The sequence below is a fragment of the Petromyzon marinus genome, unplaced genomic scaffold (assembly GCF_048934315.1).
Source record: "Petromyzon marinus isolate PM22_M1 ecotype Great Lakes invasive population unplaced genomic scaffold, UKy_Petmar_22M1.pri1.0 PM_G_Scaffold_65, whole genome shotgun sequence".
Taxonomy (NCBI): domain Eukaryota; kingdom Metazoa; phylum Chordata; class Hyperoartia; order Petromyzontiformes; family Petromyzontidae; genus Petromyzon; species Petromyzon marinus.
In genome coordinates, this window is record NW_027423019.1 from 759,034 (window position 1) to 781,681 (window position 22,648).

A 22,648-nucleotide genomic window follows, 5' to 3' on the forward strand; every position below is an offset into this window, starting at 1 on the left:
TTTTTGTACGGGCAATAGGGAATGTGAAGCCGGTAGATGAGCAAAGACCCGAGGTCAAAATTTGTTCAAATGTGTTCTTTGAAACAGAGAGGAGATCCAGCAGCAGGCAGTCTGCGGGTTGTTTGGTTCTCCAGCTCATGGTGCGAACCCCTCGCCCACAACAGGGGGGGAAGGGAGGGGAATGAGAAGGGAGGAGCCGGAAGTGAGGGGGGGCGGGGTCTGAAGTGAGGGGCGAGGGGGGGGCGGAGGTGAGGGAGGTGACGGGGGAGAGGAGGGCCGGAAGCGAGGGGGGGAGGGTGGGAAGGGCGGAAGCGAGGGGGGAGGGGCATAAGTGAGGGGAGGGCCCGGGGGGAGGGTCCAAAGAGAGGACGAAAGAGGGGCCGGATGTGGAGGGGGGCCGGATGTGGGGGATGGGCGGATGTGGAGGGGGGCCGGATGTGGGGGAGGGGCGGATGTGGAGGGGGTGAAGTGAGGGGGAAGGGCTGGAAGTGAGGGGGAGGGGCTGGAAGGTGGCGTCCTAGCTAGGTGCTGTCCCTGTCTCTCATCTCTCTGCGTCATCTCCCAGCTGCTCGGGACGTCTCCTGGGCTCCCGGGCGCTCCAACAGAGGTCTGACTCCACCACTCCACCACCCTCCTCCTCCTTCCCTCTCTCTCTGCGCTGTCTCCCACGCAGCCGCTGCCGTCTTTGTCTCCCCTTGCTGCTGTGGCCACGGCCCCGAGATCTGTGTCAGTGTGTGTCTGTGTGTGTGTCTGTGTTTGTGTGTGTGTCTGTGTCTGTCTGTGTGTGTGTCTGTGTGTGTGTGTAGCGGTTAGCGCGCTGCGCTATGAACCTGGCGACCCGGGTTCGATTCCCGCTCACGGCCAACACCAGTGACGATTATCTGAACCGGTCCCGGGCCTCCCCTAGGTCGACTCAGCCTCAAATGAGTACCTGGTGCGGTGTGTAAACATTGCCACTAGGGAGACAAAGGCGGTCGGGCGTGGTGCTGGCCACCCACCCCCTCGTGTACCGTTCCGGCCTTCATAGGTGCTCGCTAACAGCACTTGCCCCTACAGTCTGTTAAGGCTATATGGGGGATCTTTGTCTTTGTTTTTGTCTGTGTGTGTGTCTGTGTTTGTGTCAGTGTGTGTGTCTGTGTGTCTGTGTGTGTGTCTGTGTGTCTGTCTGTGTGTGTCTGTGTGTGTGTGTCTGTGTGTGTATCTGTGTGTGTGTGTCTGTGTGTGTGTCTGTGTGTGTGTCTGTGTTTGTGTCAGTGTGTGTGTCTGTGTGTCTGTATGTGTCTGTGTGTGTGTCTGTGTGTGTCTGTGTGTGTGTGTGTCTGTGTGTGTATCTGTGTGTGTGTGTCTGTGTGTGTGTGTCTGTGTGTGTGTCTGTGTTTGTGTCAGTGTGTGTGTCTGTGTGTCTGTGTGTGTCTGTGTGTGTGTCTGTGTGTGTCTGTCTGTGTGTGTCTGTGTGTGTGTCTGTGTGTGTATCTGTGTCTGTGTGTGTGTCTGTGTGTGTGTCTGTGTTTGTGTCAGTGTGTGTGTCTGTGTGTCTGTGTGTGTCTGTGTGTGTGTCTGTGTGTGTCTGTCTGTGTGTGTCTGTGTGTGTGTGTTTGTGTCAGTGTGTGTGTCTGTGTGTGTGTCTGTGTGTGTGTGTCTGTGTGTGTGTGTCTGTGTGTGTCTGTCTGTGTGTGTCTGTGTGTGTGTCTGTGTGTGTTTGTGTCAGTGTGTGTGTCTGTGTGTGTGTCTGTGTGTTTGTGTCTGTGTGTGTGTCTGTGTGTGTGTTTGTGTCAGTGTGTGCGTGTCTGTGTGTGTGTCTGTGTGTGTCTGTGTGTGTCTGTGTGTTTGTGTCTGTGTGTGTGTTTGTGTCAGTGTGTGTGTCTGTGTCTGTCTGTGTCTGTGTGTGTGTGTCTGTGTGTGTGTCTGTGTGTGTCTGTGTGTGTGTGTCTGTGTGTGTGTGTGTCTGTCTCTGTGTGTGTGTGTCTGTGTGTGGGTCTGTGTGTATGTGTGTGTCTGTGTGTGTGTGTGTGTGTCTGTGTGTGTGTCTGTGTTTGTCAGTGTGTGTGTCTGTGTGTGTGTGTGTGTCTGTGTGTGTGTCTGTGTGTGTGTGTGTGTCTGTATGTGTGTCTGTGTGTGTGTCTGTGTGTGTGTCTGTGTGTGTGTCTGTGTGTGTGTGTTTGTGTGTCTGTGTGTGTCTGTGTGTGTGTGTGTCTGTGTGTGTGTGTCTGTCAAAACAACCCCCTACCTCCTCGCGGGGCCGGACGGGCAACTCTGTCGTGGACAGTGCTGTGGGGGGAGATCCAGTTTTGATTGGCTCCTCCCCTCATGGCATATGTGTCCACCACAGGGGCTAAACGGGGGCTCTGGACGGGTGCGAGGGGCTGGTAACCCCTCCATCTTCAATTAATTACCACGAAACCACGAATTAAACTGAAATATGTAACTAATAAGCTTGTGCCGGAGGCCCCGGGGGGCCAGGCGTCTATGACGTCTCCTGGCCAAACCCCATTTGGCGGAGCCAGGAGATTGAATACCTACCGTCGGGGCTACTCCAGAAGCAACGAAAAGCCACTACGGGTGGCCACGTGGAATGTTCGAACGCTCACTGCAGAGGAGAGGCTGCCACTCCTCTGTCGGGAGCTGGACCGGTACCGGCTGGATCTATGCGGCATTCAGGAGGTCCGGTGGTGGGTGTACACCCAGGACCCCATTCCAACCTAAAGTTTCCTGGTCTCAGTTATCTGATGAAAGTTGCAAGCGAGAATTTCATCATCGCTTGCGGCTGGGATTGGCATCGTCCCCGACTCCTCCTGATGTTGAGGGTAAATGGGCGAGGTTTAGGACTGTGACTCATGCAGCTGCAATGGCTGCTTTGGGTATGCGGTCCAGACCTCCCCAGAGACCCTGGCTGACAGAGGAGGTGTTCAGGATGGTTGAGAAAAAGCGACAGGCCCACTGTCATCGGCTACAGAATCCCACGTCAGAGAATGAGGAGGCTTACCGCAGCCTTCGCTCGGAGGTTCGGAGGGCCGTGAGGCGCTGCAAGGATGGGTGGTGGTCGCGGGTTGCTGAGGAGATAGATGCTGCCTCAGTGGCCCATGATCACAAATCTCTATTTAACTCCATCAAAAAGTAACCTGCAGCGCCACACCTATTACAATCATTAGGGGAAAAAACGGTGATCCAATCTCCGACCCCCAGGAACAGGTTTGCAGATTTGCTGAGCATTTCTGTGAGGTCCTGGGGGAGGGAAAATCCCTCAGCCAGGAAAATATCGTGGCACAAAATGAGGATGACCCTGCTGAGGCTGCGGTGCCTCAAATATTGGAAGAAGTCACCCCCTGTGAGTGGCTGGCTGAGGTACCATCTGCTGAGGAAGTATTGAAGGCGATCAGGAGTCTGAGACCAGAAAAGGCAGCGGGCAGAGATGATCTCCCAAGCGAAATGCTGAGGGAGGGTGGCGTTTGTGCACAGACTGCCCTATATGACATCATAACAACAGTCTGGACCACTGGACGGGTTCCGCAGGATTGGAAGGATGCCCTGGTGGTCCCCCTTTTTAAGAAGGGGGACCGCACAGACTGTAACAACTACAGGGGCATCTCACTCCTCAGTGTGCCGAGAAAGGTCCTGGCAAGGATTATTCAGCATCGCCTTGCCAGGCACGCTGAGGAGAGGCTTGCGGAGCCCCAATGCGGTTTCAGGAAAGGGCGGTCCTGCACAGATGCCATATTTTCTGTCCGTCTGCTACAGCAGAGGTGTAGGGAATTCCAACAAGACCTACAGCTCTGCTTTATTGACCTGGTCAAGGCCTATGATACCATCAGTAGGCCTGGGCTATGGGTCGTTCTTCGTGCTTTTGGAGTACCTGACCCTCTGCTCACGATCATTAAGGACCTTCATGATGGTGAGCGGGCCCGGGTAAAACTACGTGGCCGGGAGTCAGAGCCATTCCCTGTACACCTTGGGGTGCGACAGGGATGTCCTCTGGCTCCCACATTATTTAACATCTATTTTGACCACGTAGTTCGTGAAGCCTTCAATAGCTGTACCGGGGGAATCTCCATATGGTACAGATATAATGGGAGGCTAATCGATGCCCGGGTGCGGTCAAGGGATGGCTCCCTATTGCTCAACCACGTTATGTATGCTGATGATTTGGTAATAGCTGCTCAGTCAGAGGAGGAGTTGGAGACGCTGCTGCTGAGACTGGAGCGTGCCACTAAGAGGTGGGGCCTTACCATCAGCCCCACCAAAACTAAGCACCTGCCTGGGTATTTTGTACCATCGGACACTCCACCCCCACAACTCCCAATCGGTGATGGGGCAGTTGTGGAGAGAGTGGAGAGTTTCCCATACCTGGGCAGTGTGCTTATGACTGGCTCCAGTTTAACAGCAGAGGTCTCACTCCGAATCAGTCGAGCGGCAATATCTTTTCATCGGTTGCGTAACGCTGTGTGGAAGCTACCTGGTCTGTCGCTCCGCACTAAGCTTCATGTCTTCTCGGCCACGGTCATTCCCTCCCTTCTCTACGCTTGCGAAACGTGGACCCCCCTGGTGAAACATCTTCGCCGGTTAGAAACATTTAGGCTGGCCTGCCTACGATCCATCCTGGGTTTAACCAGACTGGATTGTGTGAGAAGCTCACAAATCCTTGAAAGATCTGGGCAGGGTCCCATCGGTGAGCTCCTCCGGCAGGCAACGCTGCGATGGCTGGGTCATGTAGCCCGCATGCCCAGCCACCGCATGCCGAAACAGCTTTTGTTTGGCCGGATTGAGGGGGCTAAGCGGGCGCGGCACAGGCTAGAGAAGAGATGGAGTGATGTGGTACAGGAGGACGTGGAGCTGAGTGGACTTGCCGATGACTGGTACCAGCGATGTCAAGATCGGCCTCTGTGGAGGAGGCTCGTGAAGGATGCTACTGGGCAGTTGGAGGCAGTCGCCCTCCAACAACAACGGAGGGCGGAGGAGCGACGCTCACAACAATGAGCGGAACGCCGGGTGGCTAAAGCACAGCAGGTTGGCACAGTAGGGGGCACAGGTGGTGCATCAGCCAGTCATCTCAGTCAGTCGACCCGTGGCACCTGGGTCTGCCCAGTGACCTCCTGCCAGCGGGCGTTCGACACTTCACGTGGCCTCACGGTGCACATAGCCTGGCACAAGCGTCGTGGTGACGTCACCGCCACTTAGTGGCGAATGGCGGTTGTTGTTGTCTGTGTGTGTGTGTGTCTGTGTGTTTGTGTCTGTGTGTGTCTGTGTGTGTGTTTGTGTCAGTGTGTGTGTCTGTGTGTGTGTCTGTGTGTGTCTGTGTGTGTGTCTGTCTCTGTGTGTGTCTGTGTGTGTCTGTGTGTGTGTGTCTGTGTGTGTCTGTGTGTGTGTCTGTGTGTGTGTCTGTGTGTGTGTCCGGTGGACGGGTTCTGGCTCCTGCCACCATGAGGGGTGGACAGTCCTCTACTCGGGGCAGCAGACTGCCAAACAACAGGGTGTGGCTCTTCTTTTGAACAAAAGAATGAAGGGGGCGTGGGAGCGTGGCGGTGAGGTGTGGGAAGCTGTAAGCCCCAGGCTACTTTGGGCTCGCCTTCCCATCAACCGGAGGCGAGGAATGGTGGTCGTGGTTACTTATGCCCCCACCGAAGATGAACATCCATGGAGGGATGCAGGCAAAGCCGATGAGTCAGATGCCTTCTATGACCTCCTGTCACAGGTGCTGGCTAAATTGGCCCCTCGGAAAAGAGTCATCATGTTGGGTGACTTCAATGCCCGAGTTGGTCATGATGCTGGCACCTGGTCTGGAGTGATTGGAGGGCATGGGCCAGATCAGCTCAATAACAACGGTAGGAGGCTGCTAGATTTTGTGCAGCCCATGGGCTTGTAATTACCAACACGCTGTTCTGGCATCGGCACATCCACACAACATCATGGATGCATGCCGGGTCCACGCAAGAACATCTGCTGGACTACATAGTGACAGACCAGCGGATGCGAGCCCATGTCCTTGACACCAGGACCTACCGTGGAGCTGATCTGCCCTCTGACCAGCGACTTGTCATCTGTAAGATGCGCCTGCCATTCTTCCACTCCGGTGGTGGGTGTACACCCAGGACCCCATTCCAACCTAAAGTTTCCTGGTCTCAGTTATCTGATGAAAGTTGCAAGCGAGAATTTCATCATCGCTTGCGGCTGGGATTGGCATCGTCCCCGACTCCTCCTGATGTTGAGGGTAAATGGGCGAGGTTTAGGACTGTGACTCATGCAGCTGCAATGGCTGCTTTGGGTATGCGGTCCAGACCTCCCCAGAGACCCTGGCTGACAGAGGAGGTGTTCAGGATGGTTGAGAAAAAGCGACAGGCCCACTGTCATCGGCTACAGAATCCCACGTCAGAGAATGAGGAGGCTTACCGCAGCCTTCGCTCGGAGGTTCGGAGGGCCGTGAGGCGCTGCAAGGATGGGTGGTGGTCGCGGGTTGCTGAGGAGATAGATGCTGCCTCAGTGGCCCGTGATCACAAATCTCTATTTAACTCCATCAAAAAGTAACCTGCAGCGCCACACCTATTACAATCATTAGGGGAAAAAACGGTGATCCAATCTCCGACCCCCAGGAACAGGTTTGCAGATTTGCTGAGCATTTCTGTGAGGTCCTGGGGGAGGGAAAATCCCTCAGCCAGGAAAACATCGTGGCACAAAGTGAGGATGACCCTGCTGAGGCTGCGGTGCCTCAAATATTGGAAGAAGTCACCCCCTGTGAGTGGCTGGCTGAGGTGCCATCTGTTGAGGAAGTACTGAAGGTGATCCGGAGTTTGAGACCAGGAAAGGCAGCGGGCAGAGATGATCTCCCAAGCGAAATGCTGAGGGAGGGTGGCGTTTGTGCACAGACTGCCCTATATGACATCATAACAACAGTCTGGACCACTGGACGGGTTCCGCAGGATTGGAAGGATGCCCTGGTGGTCCCCCTTTTTATGAAGGGGGACCGCACAGACTGTAACAACTACAGGGGCATCTCACTCCTCAGTGTGCCGGGAAAGGTCCTGGCAAGGATTGCCAGGCACGCTGAGGAGAGGCTTGCGGAGCCCCAATGCGGTTTCAGGAAAGGGCGGTCCTGCACAGATGCCATATTTTCTGTCCGTCTGCTACAGCAGAGGTGTAGGGAATTCCAACAAGACCTACATCTCTGCTTTATTGACCTGGTCAAGGCATATGATACCATCAATAGGCCAGGGCTCTGGGTTGTTCTTCGTGCTTTTGGAGTACCTGACCCTCTGCTCACGATCATTAAGGACCTTCATGATGGTGAGCGGGCCCAGGTAAAACTATGTGGTCGGGAGTCAGAGCCATTCCCTGTACACCTTGGGGTGCGACAGGGATGTCCTCTGGCTCCCACATTATTTAACATCTATTTTGACCACGTAGTTCGTGAAGCCTTCAATAGCTGTACCGGGGGAATCTCCATATGGTACAGATATAATGGGAGGCTGATCGATGCCCGGGTGCGGTCAAGGGATGGCTCCCTATTGCTCAACCACGTTATGTATGCTGATGATTTGGTAATAGCTGCTCATTCAGAGGAGGAGTTGTCGACGCTGCTGCTGAGACTGGAGCGTGCCACTAAGAGGTGGGGCCTTACCATCAGCCCCACCAAAACTAAGCACCTGTCTGGGTATTTTGTACCATCGGACACTACACCCCCACAACTCCCAATCGGTGATGGGGCAGTTGTGGAGCGAGTGGAGAGTTTCCCATGCCTGGGCAGTGTGCTTTTGACCAGCTCCAGTTTAACAGCAGAGGTCTCACTCCGAATCAGTCGAGCGGCAATATCTTTTCATCGGTTGCGTAACGCTGTGTGGAAGCTACCTGGTCTGTGGCTCCGCACTAAGCTTCAGGTCTTCTCGACCACAGTCATTCCCTCACTTCTCTACGCTTGCGAAACATGGACCCCCCTAATGGAACATCTTCACCGGTTAGAAACATTTAGACTGGCCTGCCTACGATCCATCCTGGGTTTAACCAGGCTGGATTGTGTGAGGAGCTCACAAATCCTTGAAAGATCTGGGCAAGGTCCCATCGGTGAGCTCCTCCGGCAGGCAAGGCTGCGTTGGCTGGGTCATGTAGCCCGCATGCCCAGCCACCGCATGCCGAAACAGCTTTTGTTCGGCCGGATCGAGGGGGCTAAACGGGCACGGCACGGGCTAGAGAGGAGATGGAGTGATGTGGTACAGGAGGACGTGGAGCTGAGTGGACTTGCCGATGACTGGTACCAGCGGTGTCAAGATCGGCCTCTGTGGAGGAGGCTCGTGAAGGACGCTACTGGGCAGTTGGAGGCAGTCGCCCTCCAACAACAACGGAGGGCGGAGGAGCGACGCTCACAACAACGAGCGGAGCGCCGGGTGGCTTAAGCACAGCAGGTTGGCACAGTAGGGGGCACAGGTGGTGCATCAGCCAGTCATCTCAGTCAGTCGACCCGTGGCACCTGGGTCTGCCCCGTGACCTCCTGCTAGCGGGCGTTCGACACTTCACGTGGCCTCAGGGTGCACATAGCCTGGTACAAGCGTCGTGGTGACATCACCGCCACTTAGTGGCGAATGGTGGTTGTTGTTGTGTGCAAGCGGATGCCTAAACAGCTAGAGAAGAGATGGAGTACACAGCAGGCGTCAGGTTCGGGATCGAATCCACGACCTCCTGTATACCAGGCGAGGGAGTCAACATTTTATTGATTGGCTGTGTCGGGTGGAGGAGGGCCCGAACGCACACACACGCGCGCGTCCACAAGAGATCTTGACCCCAAAAAAAACAAATTACGAATCGTCTTCTCGGGCGGCATCTTTGCTCCCTTATACACCGCAATTGATGATGCTATCCAGGAGGGCACGGGACGGATGCGCGTTTGTTTTTTCTCGAGTGCCACCGAGAACTCGTCTCTCGGCAGCGCGCGAGGAACCAACGCAACTGCCGTGGCCTTCTTAGGAAATGCGTCCTCATGGACATGACCTCCGAACAAGTGACCGATTGACATTTTACAACGAAAATAGATGAACGCTGTTCGAACAGAGGGCAGTAGTGATAATAACGATGTGATTCAGTTCACCCGGGGGGGGAATTCCTCGCCGAGTCTCAAGGCTCTTATTCAAGAAGGGGTTTGTGAGATTTTTGCACACAGAGTTGTAATAAGTTTTTTTCTTTTCTGGAAGATTTGCTGTTTTATCACAGGATGTTTCCGTTACGCGTCGTCGCTTTAAGATGTTTCTCTGTTCATATTTTGTTTGTTGCGGTTGCACCCGAACTCAAGAGCCGCATGACTCACAGGGCTATACACCTAATAAATGAAACTTGAAACTTGATTGGACTTGCCGATGGCCGCTACCAGCGCTGTAGATGTAGATGCCACTGGTTCTTCACGTTCTGCAGATGCCATTGGTTCTTCACGTTCTGTAGACGTAGATGCCACTGGTTCTTCACGTTCTGTAGATGTAGATGCCACTGGTTCTTCACGTTCTGTCGATGTAGATGCCACAGGTTCTTCACTTTCTGTAGATGTAGATGCCACTGGTTCTTCACGTTCTGGAGATGTAGATGCCATTGGTTCTTCACGTTCTGTAGACGTAGATGCCACTCGTTCTTCACGTTCTGTAGATGTAGATGCCACTGGTTCTTCACGTTCTGTCGATGTAGATGCCACTGGTTCTTCACTTTCTGTAGATGTAGATGCCACTGGTTCTTCACGTTCTGCAGATGTAGATGCCATTGGTTCTTCACGTTCTGTCGATGTAGATGCCACTGGTTCTTCACGTTCTGCAGATGTAGATGCCACTGGTTCTTCATGTTCTGTCGATGTAGATGCCACTGGTTCTTCACGTTCTGCAGATGTAGATGCCACTGGTTCTTCACGTTCTGTAGATGTAGATGCCACTGGTTCTTCACGTTCTGCAGATGTAGATGCCACTGGTTCTTCACGTTCTACAGATGTAGATGCCACTGGTTCTTCACATTCTGCAGATGTAGATGCCACTGGTTCTTCACGTTCTGCAGATGTAGATGCCACCGGTTCTTCATGTTCTGCAGATGTAGATGCCACTGGTTCTTCACATTCTGCCAATGTAGATGCCACCACTGCCATTTATTGTGCGTGGAGGTTGAACTTACGACTCTCATTCCAAACGGGCAACTGGACAAACGGGATAGGTTTTTTTTATTATCTCTAAAAGTCCTGAAGTTGAATGTTTGTAAGTAGAGTAGTGCCTGTACAAACACGGGTGAACGTTTCCCCGCAGCGGCGTCGCTGAATTAGACCGGCGGCCACGATGAGCTGGGGCTACCTCACGCATCTGCTGGAGGAGGTTCATCGGCACTCCACCTTCCTGAGCAAGCTGTGGATCACCACCTTCGTCATCTTTCGCGTCATTCTCACGACGGTCGCCGGCGAGTCCATCTACTACGACGAGCAGGGCCGCTTCTCGTGCAACACGGCGCAGCCCGGTTGCGAGAACGTCTGCTACGACAGCTTCGCCCCGCTCTCCCACGTCCGCTTCTGGGTGTTCCAGATCATCGCGGTCGCCACGCCCACCATCCTGTACCTCGGCTTCGCAGTGCATCGCATCACCAGGTACCGAGGTTCTCGGAGGGAGTTTTGACAGTGGGGGGTGGGGGGGGGGGAGGCTACGGTGGAAATTTGAATGGCTGCCCGCAGTTGGAAATGTTTTAATTTGTTTTTTAATTAGGTTGCGCCGTCGTTTTGGTCACGAGTTTGAACGGTGAAAGGGCCGGCAAGGTTTCCTCTTGACTTAGGAATGGAGTTCCGTTCCCGAGCCCCCCCGTCGGTACGTCCGAACGGCTAGTTCAGTTCGGGAGGGCGAATGTGCGCTGTGTTTAAACACGCACACGGTCAGCGTCGTAAAATATTCTGCGATTCAACAGCAAAAAGGAAGCATTGTTAAACTCTTCAACAATAAGAAATATAATACATTTGCATGCGATATTATAATTGCACATGTATAAAAGGCAAAGTTGTGAGTATGTGTCTGTTCAAAATGTTTAGCGTACTTCCCGACATGCAACAAACTTGAAATTTGCCATGTGGGTACTTTCCATACTGTACACCATGCAAACATAAAAATACACTTATTTTTTTGGGGGGGGGGGGTGGGGAAATGACGATGAAGTGTGGCGAGAATCGATATCTGGTGAGCTTTGTGGTATCGATTAAACGGGAATAGGCCGATTCTAAAGAAATCTACAACCTTCGATTCCTTTGCGCGATCTAAAGAGTCGAATCTTGGCGCGCGAGCGTACGTTTTTTTACGCCGCGTGTTGGGTTTCATTTTAGTTTTTACGAATGAGGCAATGATCAAAGTTTTTTTTTCCACTTGTATATGTTATGTTTTTAAGTTTTGAGAAGTGTTTCAATATATGTTTTCCCCCGGGCAACGCCGGGTGCTTCCCGCTTAGTAGTAAATAAAGCGTCAAATTTTAAAGGAAGGTAAATATTTTCACTTACCTCGAGTCCCGACGGTGGCTCGCTCGTAGCGAGGGGTGAAACTTCGACGCCGCCGCCGCTCTCTGTCGTGGTAGGATCGAGTACAAGCGAGACGAACAAACCAAGCGAGCCAAGCGAACCGGCGGCCCCGACCGCGTGATTGAATGCACGGAGAAAGAGGAGGAGGTGGAGGTGGAAGAGGAGGTGGAGGGTGAAGAAGACGGCGAGGGGAAGCAGCACAACGAGCGGTGGAGGATCAAGACGGACGGCCTGATGGTGGCCTACACCCTCCAGCTGCTGGCCCGCACGCTGGCCGAGGTTGGCTTCCTGGTGGGGCAGTACCTGATGTACGGCGTGGAGGTGGCCCCGCGCTTCAAGTGCGTCCGTGACCCCTGCCCGAATAGCGTCGACTGCTTTGTGTCGCGCCCCACAGAGAAGACCGTCTTCCTTCTGGTCATGTACGCAGTCGCCGGTCTCAGCCTCCTGCTCGAACTGTCCGAGATTGCCTACCTGGGGCTGGGCACCATCCACGACTCGCTGAGCGGGAGGCACCGGCCACGGAGCAGGTGGGGGGCCTCGCCGGCGCGGTTGGCATTGCGTCACGTAAACTAAACGTGCCGGGCCGCTACCGGCTCGACACTCGCCGGCTGTGTGTCAGAGAGCGACCCCCAACTACGCCGACAATTCGAGTTTCCGTGACGTTTCGCCGATGATGACAACAGCAAAAAAACATCATGGGACCTCCCTTGCCAGTAACAAAATATAAGAATTGGTTTTACCCTTTCTAGTAATAAAACAGCTGTGTGAACATGATAACACCAAACGTAAACCTCTTGCAAGGAATCATCTCACTGCATTGGCCACGCACACGGTACTTGTAATGAACATGCAAACAGAAAAAAAACATGCTCTGGTAGTCTACGAGATGATGATGATGCATTGTCTTTGAAACTGATTGTTCCACACCAGAGACAGCTTTCTTTAGAGCCTCGTGTGTCTCACCCCGAGCTGTCAATGTCTTCGTAGTGGCATTGTCCTCTCATCTAACACTGTTTGAGACTAGGCTCTAAACAAAGCTGTCTCTTATTCTTGGTTCTTTCGGTAAAGTCACGTGGAAGGGAAATAATAACGGTTCCGTCAGCTTCCCAACCGCTATATATAGATGTTGTGTATAGTTTATAGTGTAGTGTATAATGTAGTGTATGTGTTGATATCTATGTATATAGATGTTGTGTATAGTTTATAGTGTAGTGTATAATGTAGTGTATGTGTTGATAGCTATGTATATAGATGTTGTGTGTAGTGTATAGTGTATAATGTAGTGTATGTTTTGATAGCTATGTATATAGATGTTGTGTGTATTGTATAGTGTAGTGTATAATGTAGTGTATGTGTTGATAGCTATGTATATAGATGTTGTGTATAGTTTATAGTGTAGTGTATAATGTAGTGTATGTGTTGATAGCTATGTATATAGATGTTGTGTGTGTAGTTTATAGTGTAGTGTATAATGTAGTGTATGTGTTGATAGCTATATATATGCTGTGTGTAGTGTATAGTGTATGTGTTGATAGCTATGTATATAGATGTTGTGTGTGTAGTGTATACTACAATGTAGTGTATGTGTTTATAGCTATGTATATAGATGTTGTGTTTGTAGTGTATAGTGTAGTGTATGTGTTGATAGCGATGTATATAGATGTGTGTAGTTTATAGTGTAGTGTATGTGTTGATAGCTATGTATATAGATGTTTGTAGTTTATAGTGTAGTGTATAGTGTAGTGTATGTGTTGATAGCTATGTATAGATGTTGTGTGTAGTGTATAGTGTAGTGTATGTGTTGATAGCTATGTATATAGATGTTGTGTATAGTTTATAGTGTAGTGTATAATGTAGTGTATGTGTTGATAGCTATATATATAGATGTTGTGTGTAGTGTATAGTGTAGTGTATGTGTTGATAGCTATGTATATAGATGTGTGTGTAGTGTAGTGTATGTGTTGATAGCTATGTATATAGCTGTTGTGTGTGTAGTGTATACTGTATAGTGTAGTGTATGTGTTGATAGCTATGTATATAGATGTTGTGTGTAGTTTATAGTGTAGTGTACAATGTAGTGTATGTGTTGATAGCTATGGATATAGATGTTGTGTTTGTAATGTATAGTGCAGTGTATGTGTTGATAGCGATGTATATAGATGTGTGTAGTTTATAGTGTAGTGTATGTGTTGATAGCTATGTATATAGATGTTTGTAGTTTATAGTGTAGTGTATAGTGTAGTGTATGTGTTGATAGCTATGTATAGATGTTGTGTGTAGTGTATAGTGTAGTGTATGTGTTGATAGCTATGTATATAGATGTTGTGTATAGTTTATAGTGTAGTGTATAATGTAGTGTATGTGTTGATAGCTATATATATAGATGTTGTGTGTAGTGTAGTGTATGTGTTGATAGCTATGTATATAGATGTGTGTGTAGTGTAGTGTATGTGTTGATAGCTATGTATATAGCTGTTGTGTGTGTAGTGTATACTGTATAGTGTAGTGTATGTGTTGATAGCTATGTATATAGATGTTGTGTGTAGTTTATAGTGTAGTGTACAATGTAGTTTATGTGTTGATAGCTATGGATATAGATGTTGTGTTTGTAGTGTATAGTGTAGTGTACGTGTTGATAGCTATATATATATGTTGTGTATATTTTATAGTGTAGTATATGTGTTGATAGCAATGTATATCGATGTTGTGTGTGTAGTGTATAGTGTAGTGTATGTGTTGATAGCTATGTATATAGATTTTGATTTAAAGCTTTTGTGACTGCAGTAATTCATATTCTTAGCTCTTTCGGTAAAGTCACGTTGAAGGAAAACAATAAAATAATAAAATATATATAACAATAAAAATTCTCACGACGTTTCGACCATAACACAAACGGTCGTCATCAGGTGTGTCGGTTTGCATAAATTTTTTTATTTTTTTACAGTGTCTTTATTTATTTTAAGAAAAACGTCAGCGCCACACGCAGCGATTTGGCAGTTTATTTAGAAGGACGAGTCCATCTATGTTCTGAAAAGAGGAGGGGGGAGACGAAAAATTAATGTATGCTGTCTGAAAGCCACTGTAAGCGTGAACAATCAATTAAGACCTGAAATGGTTAATCAAATCTTTCCAATGATTGCTAAGCCAGAATCCATCTTCTCGGTTGGAATTGTCTCTGTGCTTGTATATGTGGATAGCCTCATGAACGAATCTCTCATGGTAGCCAGATGGCTTACAAAGAACCTCTGTCTTGGAAAAGTCAATGTCATGTGAGCCTACTGAATTATAACAATGATCTGCCACGGCCGAGGTGTTGGTCCTACGGTGTTTAAGGTCTGCTTTGTGTTCACGGATGCGGTCCGAGACGTGGCGTTTGGTTTCTCCAATGTAACTACTACCACAGAGGCAGCTTAGTTTGTAGACACCAGGGTACTGTATGTCCGGAATCACTTCTTTTACAGACGGAACCAGATCACGGATTTTATGTAATGTGTTGAAACGGACCTGGATCTTGTGTTTATTCAAGATTTTAGAGATCTTTTTTGTGATCGCCGCAATGTAGGGTAAAGTGATGGTTTTGAAAGGCTCCTCAAGAGGGTCCTTCATGGTTTCAGTGATAGCTTTGCGGATTGTATAGTCGGAGTAACCATTAGCCTTAAGAACTTGGTGTACGTGCTTGAGTTCACTGACTATGTGTTCCTGGTCGGATATGCATTGGGCTCTATGGTACAGAGTCTTGATGAGAGAATTCTTCTGTGATGGATGGTGGTGGGAATCCGGTTTTATTGTTTTATATATATTATTATTTTATTGTTTCCCTTCAACGTGACTTTACCGAAAGAGCTAAGAATATGTATATAGATGTTGTGTGCACTATACACTGCACTATACACTGCACTATACACTACACTATACACTGCACTATACACTGCACTATACACTACACTATACACTACAATACACTGCACTATACACTGCACTATCCACTGCACTATGCACTGCACTATACACTACACTATACACTGCACTATACACTACACTATACACTGCACTATTCACTACACTATACACTATACACTGCACTATACACTGCGCTATACACTACACTATACACTACACTATACACTACACACTACAGTACACTATAAACTACACTATACACTACTATCCACTGCACTATACACTACACTATGCACTGCACCAGACACTACAGTATACACTACACTATACACTACACTATACACTACACTACACACTACAGTACACTATACACTACACTATACACTACTATCCACTGCACTATACACTACATTATGCACTGCACTATACACTACACTATACACTACACTATACACTGCACTATACACTACACTATACACTATACACTGCACTATACACTACTATACACTACGCTATACACTACACTATACACTGCATTATACACTACATTATGCACTGCACTATACACTACACTATACACTACACTATACACTGCACTATACACTACACTATACACTATACACTGCACTATACACTACTATACACTACGCTATACACTACACTATACACTACACTATACACTACTATACACTACACTATACACTGCACTTTATACTACTATACATTACACTATACACTGCACTTTATACTACACTATACACTGCACTATACATGCGATATAACCAAAAAACCCTCTATCATGGAGAGTGTATATATATTTTTTGTTAATGAAAATACTCTTATTGAAATTCGACTCGTTTCTAGGGTGGCAGATGCTGTCGTGCCGGAGTCCACGGCGGGTCCCAGAGCGACGTCACCATCGGAATTGTGGCAGCTCCGTGACGAGGTGAAGGAGCTTCAGACGGAGCTGGGGGCGACGCCGAGGGCCCACCAGGAGCCCCCCGAGCAGGCCGCTGGCGGCGCCTCCCACGGCGTGGACGCGCCCCACGACCTGCACGTCTTGATTTAGCGGGATAGTTTTACTCTCGGGCGTAGGTTATCGCTCAAATCGCTTTTTGCCATCCCACGTTCCATTTACTCGGCCCCCCAATGCCCCGCCGCCGTTTTGATCGTCTCGACTTTGGAGGTTTTCTTGACATTCTTCCGTCAAGATTCAATCGGAGGCGACCGTTTGCGCTTTTAAGATTCGAGCGGCAGAGCGCGGGCACCCCGCTAACGCGCTCGCGACGGCACGGGGGGCACGCCAGCACCCAGCCTCGTGGCTCGGGTGATACGGCGCTGGGTTTGTAACCCAGAGCATTTAGAGTTCAAATCTCCTTAGAACGCGTTTTGTGTGACATCGTGGCTTTCGCATTCGGCCAACGTATAAACGCACGAGTTGGGGGGAATGTTTGCGTGAGGGTTTGTAATCAATATGGAGGTGTGTTTTGATTAAAGAAACCCAAATATTTTTGTTACTTTAGCTTACTTCTTAATTTGCGTGAGTTTCTGTTGTCATTTTTTGTTAAACTTCCTCACTCATCAGTGGACAAGAGGGCCCGAGTTTAGCGGGCACGTCGTTATTTTGCCCGTGATAGCCTGCTCCGATTTATATTGACAAAACAAAAGGCGTTTAAGGTGTTGGCTATGCCAACAGTGGATAACCTGGAGTTCTGCATTAATTTTGTGCAGTGTTTGAAAGCTATTATTCATCATTAGACCTCCTTTGCCAGTACCAAAATGTAATGATAGGGTTTTTCCCCTTTTTTCTGGCAACAAAACTGAAACCTTTTTACGAGGATTCATGTCTGCATTAACCGCAATACCTGCAGTCAAAATGCAAACAAAAAACCTACTATGATAATATATGCATTGTCCTTGAAACTGATTGGTCCACACCAAGGGACGGCTTTCTTTTGAGCCTCGACCCAATTGGTGCTCGACCAGATGATGCCAAAAGGCGTACAGCTCAAAGACAATGCACTCATTATTTTGATAGTGCATTGTCTTTAGCAATCAGGTTAACTTTACATTTGGTTGACATTGTCGCGGCAGAAAAAAAAACAGTCATGTTATCTACAAGGTCCCAATCAGATGTGGACATTTTATCTGTTAATGCTAAGTGTGATTGTAAGAGACATTTGTCTAAATTATCAAGTTCAAAACGGAGCAGTCTTATCCTCTCTGATAGGCTAGCTTACGAGAAGTGACAGCGGCAGATGCGAGTCTAAATGCGATCGGTATTACCTTAGTTGATACATTCGTAATGAACTGCACAAGAGGTCAGAGATGAGCACGATGGTCAGAGCTACTTTAACTACAGCAGCTGCTGGACCTTACGATGTGCTCTGATGAGGATTCGTGTGAACATCGTGACCGCAGGAGGCGAATGATGACTGACCAGCACTCGGTTTGACCCCGTGGTAGACACAGTGCACCACGGGTGGATGACATAAGTGGTGGGGAACCACAAATAGCGTGGAGTGCTGACCATAGCTGCGTTGCACATTGCTCGATGGACATTTTCGGAAAGGCGATGACAGATGAATCAATCTCTGTCCAATTTGCCGGTAATGGCACATGCTGCTAATCGTTTGCCCAGACAATTCTGTTGTGGGAGAACAGATGCAATATTAGATTTACGGTGACAAAAAAAGACGCACACATCGCCTATGTTTTGAAAACTAAGAAGTTAAACTTTTTTCAGTGCAAGCAGCAGTCATATTAAGACTTGCCATCATACTTATTGACAGCGACCAAGTCAACACTGGTGTCAAGGCAATGGTCTGATGAACCTGAATGCTTTTGGCAGCAGCTCACTGCGCAGCTCCTCTGTTGACTGAATAAATAGCCTTGGTGTGTGGACTCAAAAATAAAATTGGCATATTTCACCAAATCTGGATGTCGCCTGATGAAGCTAATTGTAATTACTGGCGAAACGTCACGGTACTCAGACTGTAAATGTTGTGGCTTGGCTCTCCAACACACCGGTGTGCTGTACTAGTATACTACACTATACACTACACTATACACTGCACTATACACTACACTATACACTACATTATACACTACTATACACTACACTATGCACTATACTACTATGCATTACATTATACACTACTATGCAATACACTATACACTACACTAGACACTACACTATACACTACACTATACACTACTATACACTACACTATACACTACACTATACACTACACTATTCTATACACTACTATACACTACACTATACACTACACTATACACTACTATACACTACACTATACACTACTATACACTACAATATACACTACACTATACACTACACTATACACTACTACACACTAGTGCTGTACTATACACGAATTGGCCACGTTCTGTTTACGTGACCACCCTTACTGGTTGGCTGTGTCGGGTGGTGGCGGGTTTAACGACACATTTGTATATTTACGCGTTCTAACCCCCAAAAACACCTCTGTTGTGGATGATATTGGTCGTGAAAGCCTCCTAAGCGTTAATTCAACTACATTCTTATTATTTGGTTCTTTCGGTAAAGTCACGTAGATAGAAAAAAAAATAAAGTGAAGAAAAAAAAACTTTAATAGTTTCTATCTACGTGACTTTACCGAAAGAAACAAAAGAATGTGAATGTTTCTGCGGTCACAAAAGTTTCGAGTCAAAGGTTTACATTCTGTGTATATAATTGCAACGGACTGTTCTGTTCTGCAGGTAAATTGCCCGGCTGCGTTGAGGGCTCCGACAACATCGCCCAGAATGCAGCTTGAGCGCTGCTCTGCTCAGAGTGACCTCAGCACGCGGCTCGTGGCTGTTGGGGAAGCTGCCGCCGGGGACTGCCGGTGCGAGGGAATTCACGCGCGATACTCAGGCCGTCCACGAGGCGGCAGCCACGTAGCCCTGCGTCGGGATTCCCTCGTTCAGTTTCAGTTCCATTAATTTGGTGTATAGCCCCCTGTGAGCCATTCGGCTCTTGAATCGAGTGCAACCGCAACAAACTAAAAAAACAAAAACACGAACGAGAAAAACATCTTAAAGTGACTTTGTGTGACTGTGCAAACAGAAAATCCAGGAAAAAAAAACATCAAAATTTTCCTTGAAAAAACACCGTACACCAACGCTGTGTGCAAAAATCCCAGTGGGATGCAAGTCACACTCGTCAAAATAAAGATCCCCCCCCTGTACAGCCTTATAGGGATGTTGGAGAAAATGCCCTTAGCTATAGCCGCATTCATATTCTTAGTTTTTTCGGTAAAGTCACGTTGAAGAGAAACAACAAAATAACAAAATATATATAAAACAATAAAAAATTCTCACGACGTTTCGACCATAACTCAAACGGTCATCATCAGGTGTGTCGGTTTGCATAAATTTATTTTGAAAACGGCATGTTTATTTATTTATATATATAAATAACGTTTGCGTCACGCGCAACGATTGGCTGTTTGCCAGGACTAGTCCATCTATTTTTTGAAAAGAGGAGGGGGGAGACGAAATTTGTTTTTATGTATGCTGTCTGAAAGGCACTGTAAGCGTGAACAATCAATCAAGAACTGAAATGATTTATCAAATCTTTCCAATGATTGCTAAGATAGAATCCATCTTCTCGGTTGAAATTGTCTCTGTGTTTGTATATGTGGATAGCCTCATGAACGAATCTCTCATGGAAGCCAGATGGCTTACAAAGAACCTCCGTCTTGGAAAAGTCAATGGCATGTGAGCCTACTGAATTAGAACAATGATCTGCTACGGCCGAGGTGTTGGTCCTACCGTGTTTAAGGTCTGCTTTATGTTCACGAATGCGGTCCGAGATATGGCGTTTGGTTTCTCCAATGTAACTACTACCACAGAGGCAACTTAGTTTGTAGACACCAGGGTATTGTATGTCCGGAATCACATCTTTTACAGACGGAACCAGATCACGGATTTTATGTAATGTGTTGAAACGGACCTGGATCTTGTGTTTATTCAAGATTTTGGAGATCTTTTTTGTGATCCCAGCAATGTAGGGTAATCTGGCTTCCATGAGAGATTCGTTCATGAGGCTATCCACATATACAAACACAGAGACAATTTCAACCGAGAAGATGGATTCTATCTTAGCAATCATTGGAAAGATTTGATAAATCATTTCAGTTCTTGATTGATTGTTCACGCTTACAGTGCCTTTCAGACAGCATACATAAAAACAAATTTCGTCTCCCCCCTCCTCTTTTCAAAAAATAGATGGACTAGTCCTGGCAAACAGCCAATCGTTGCGCGTGACGCAAACGTTATTTTTATATATATATAAATAAACATGCCGTTTTCAAAATAAATTTATGCAAACCGACACACCTGATGATGACCGTTTGAGTTATGGTCGAAACGTCGTGAGAATTTTTTATTGTTTTATATATATTTTGTTATTTTGTTGTTTCTCTTCAACGTGACTTTACCGAAAAAACTAAGAATATGAATTACTGCAGTCACGAAAGCTTTAAATCAAAATTTATAGCCGCATTGTTAACATACATTTCAATTGGCCTCACTTCTCAAAAAAATGTTGATCAGTGCCCATCTCTGTCACCAGCCCTGAGCTCGTGATGGAAATTCAACATTCACATTGTGTGAACAAGTCTGCCCGTAGGACAGACAGATCTTGTACAGACAATATAACGTAGTGCCTTCTTACTCTGCCAATTATTTAACACAACATAGATAACTTTTTCGGTTTATTTTTTTTGGCAATTATTTTTTTCTTTTCATTTGTATGGGCTTCAGAGTTCTACTGTCAACAACTTGTTTCTTGTGATTTTCTGTTTGTACTGGGGAATTTGTCATTTTATAGGAGCATTTAATTGGAAGTTACACTGGTACACACAGGCACATTGCGGGTTGATAGAGAGGAGCCTGTATCGGTTCAGATGTCACTCGCCACTGACGTTAAGCCGTCGCTGGGAATCGAGCTCATGTCCTCTGGAGTCGTAGCCACAGCTCTACTCAAAGCAGTGTAGTATACAGAAATCAACATTGTCACAATTCTAAATGAACTAATTGAGAGAAATGCAACACGACAGAGAAACACCACACCGATATATCGATGTTTTGTTGCCAGATTAAAGGGTAAAAAAAAACAACTATCATATTTTGTTACTGGCAAATGAGGTTTCCAATGGTGTAAACACCACGCTGTTTAATTTAAAATTGTTAAATATTGCCCTTTCGAATTCAAATCGTCACACAAGTGTCTGACCCCTCCCCCCCTCCTCCCCCTGGGTGTGTGACGTCATTGAAGTTTTGCCCGGCGGTGACGGCGCTGGGACGCGGCTCCCGAGGCGGCTTCAGACTCCGCCGAGAGGCCGCGTGCCCGCACGGCCGACGCGGGCCCACGCTCTTGACGACGATGCCTACGCAGCCGGGAAGGCAGCAAAAGCGGCAGCAGCCGTGTGCCGGCTCCGGCCGTGCTCACCCCGCGCGAGAATGAGATCATCTTCAACGTGCTGGGCCGCAGGTGTCCGGTGAGTTGGTGATTAGGCCGGAGGCTTTACCCCTCTTTCCTAGCCCCTGCCGGCCGGCCGCCCTGGGACGAGCCCCGGCCGGGGGCAGCGCCGGTCCGTGCTTTGATGTAGCGTGGTTTGATTTGAACGATTTTAACTGAAAGGGGGCTTGTGTATTTAGTAATTGTTATTCTTTACATTCAGCGTTGGTTGTGTGTCATTAAAAACGTCCACTGGTTCTCTTTGCTAAGTATATATCAAATGTGAATACTAATTGTCTAACTCAGTGGTTCTTAACCTGGGTTCGATCGAACCCCAGGGGTTCGGTGAGTCGATCTCAGGGGTTCGGCAGAGCCCCCGCCACGGAGGTCCGGACACACTTGAATTATTGTGTAAATTTGTGATGACACACACGGCGCGCTTGGCCATCACTGGCTGCAGATGATCATGCTACACTGCTTGGCCAATCAGCGCTGCGGGGAATTTAGTGCGTACTCAGTAGTCAACGTGTGACTGTTGTCGTACGTCGTGTGATTTCTTTAATATTTTATCCATACTAACTATGTCGGGCAAAAGAAGAAAGTGGTCGGACGAATATGTACAACATGGATTCTCATGTATCACGGAACGTGATGGGAGTGAGCGTCCTATCTGCATGATTTGCAACGCCAAGTTGAGCAACTCTAGTCTTGCACCGGCAAAACTAAAGGAACACTTCTTGAAGCTGCATGGA

At 48.0% G+C, this 22,648-nt stretch overlaps 1 protein-coding gene across 1 annotated transcript; it reads left to right on the plus strand.

Annotated features, from left to right (window-relative positions):
* The first annotated feature begins 498 nt into the window (after positions 1–498).
* LOC116937365 (gap junction gamma-1 protein-like) lies at positions 499–16,910 on the plus strand. The gene is made up of 4 exons (XM_076062540.1): positions 499–607; positions 10,248–10,579; positions 11,545–12,015; positions 16,253–16,910. The coding sequence occupies exons 2-4, from the start codon at positions 10,278–10,280 to the stop codon at positions 16,455–16,457; spliced, it is 978 nt and encodes a 325-aa protein (XP_075918655.1). The 5' UTR covers positions 499–607; positions 10,248–10,277; the 3' UTR covers positions 16,458–16,910.
* Positions 16,911–22,648: the final 5,738 nt, after the last annotated feature.

Bases quoted from the DNA above. Each gene is read 5' to 3' on its own strand.
- LOC116937365 (XM_076062540.1), top strand. From the start codon at position 10,278: ATGAGCTGGGGCTACCTCACGCATCTGCTGGAGGAGGTTCATCGGCAC. The intron at 10,580-11,544 runs GTACCGAGGTTC...CTGTCGTGGTAG, and splicing joins GCAGTGCATCGCATCACCAG to GATCGAGTACAAGCGAGACG. The intron at 12,016-16,252 runs GTGGGGGGCCTC...ACTCGTTTCTAG, and splicing joins AGGCACCGGCCACGGAGCAG to GGTGGCAGATGCTGTCGTGC.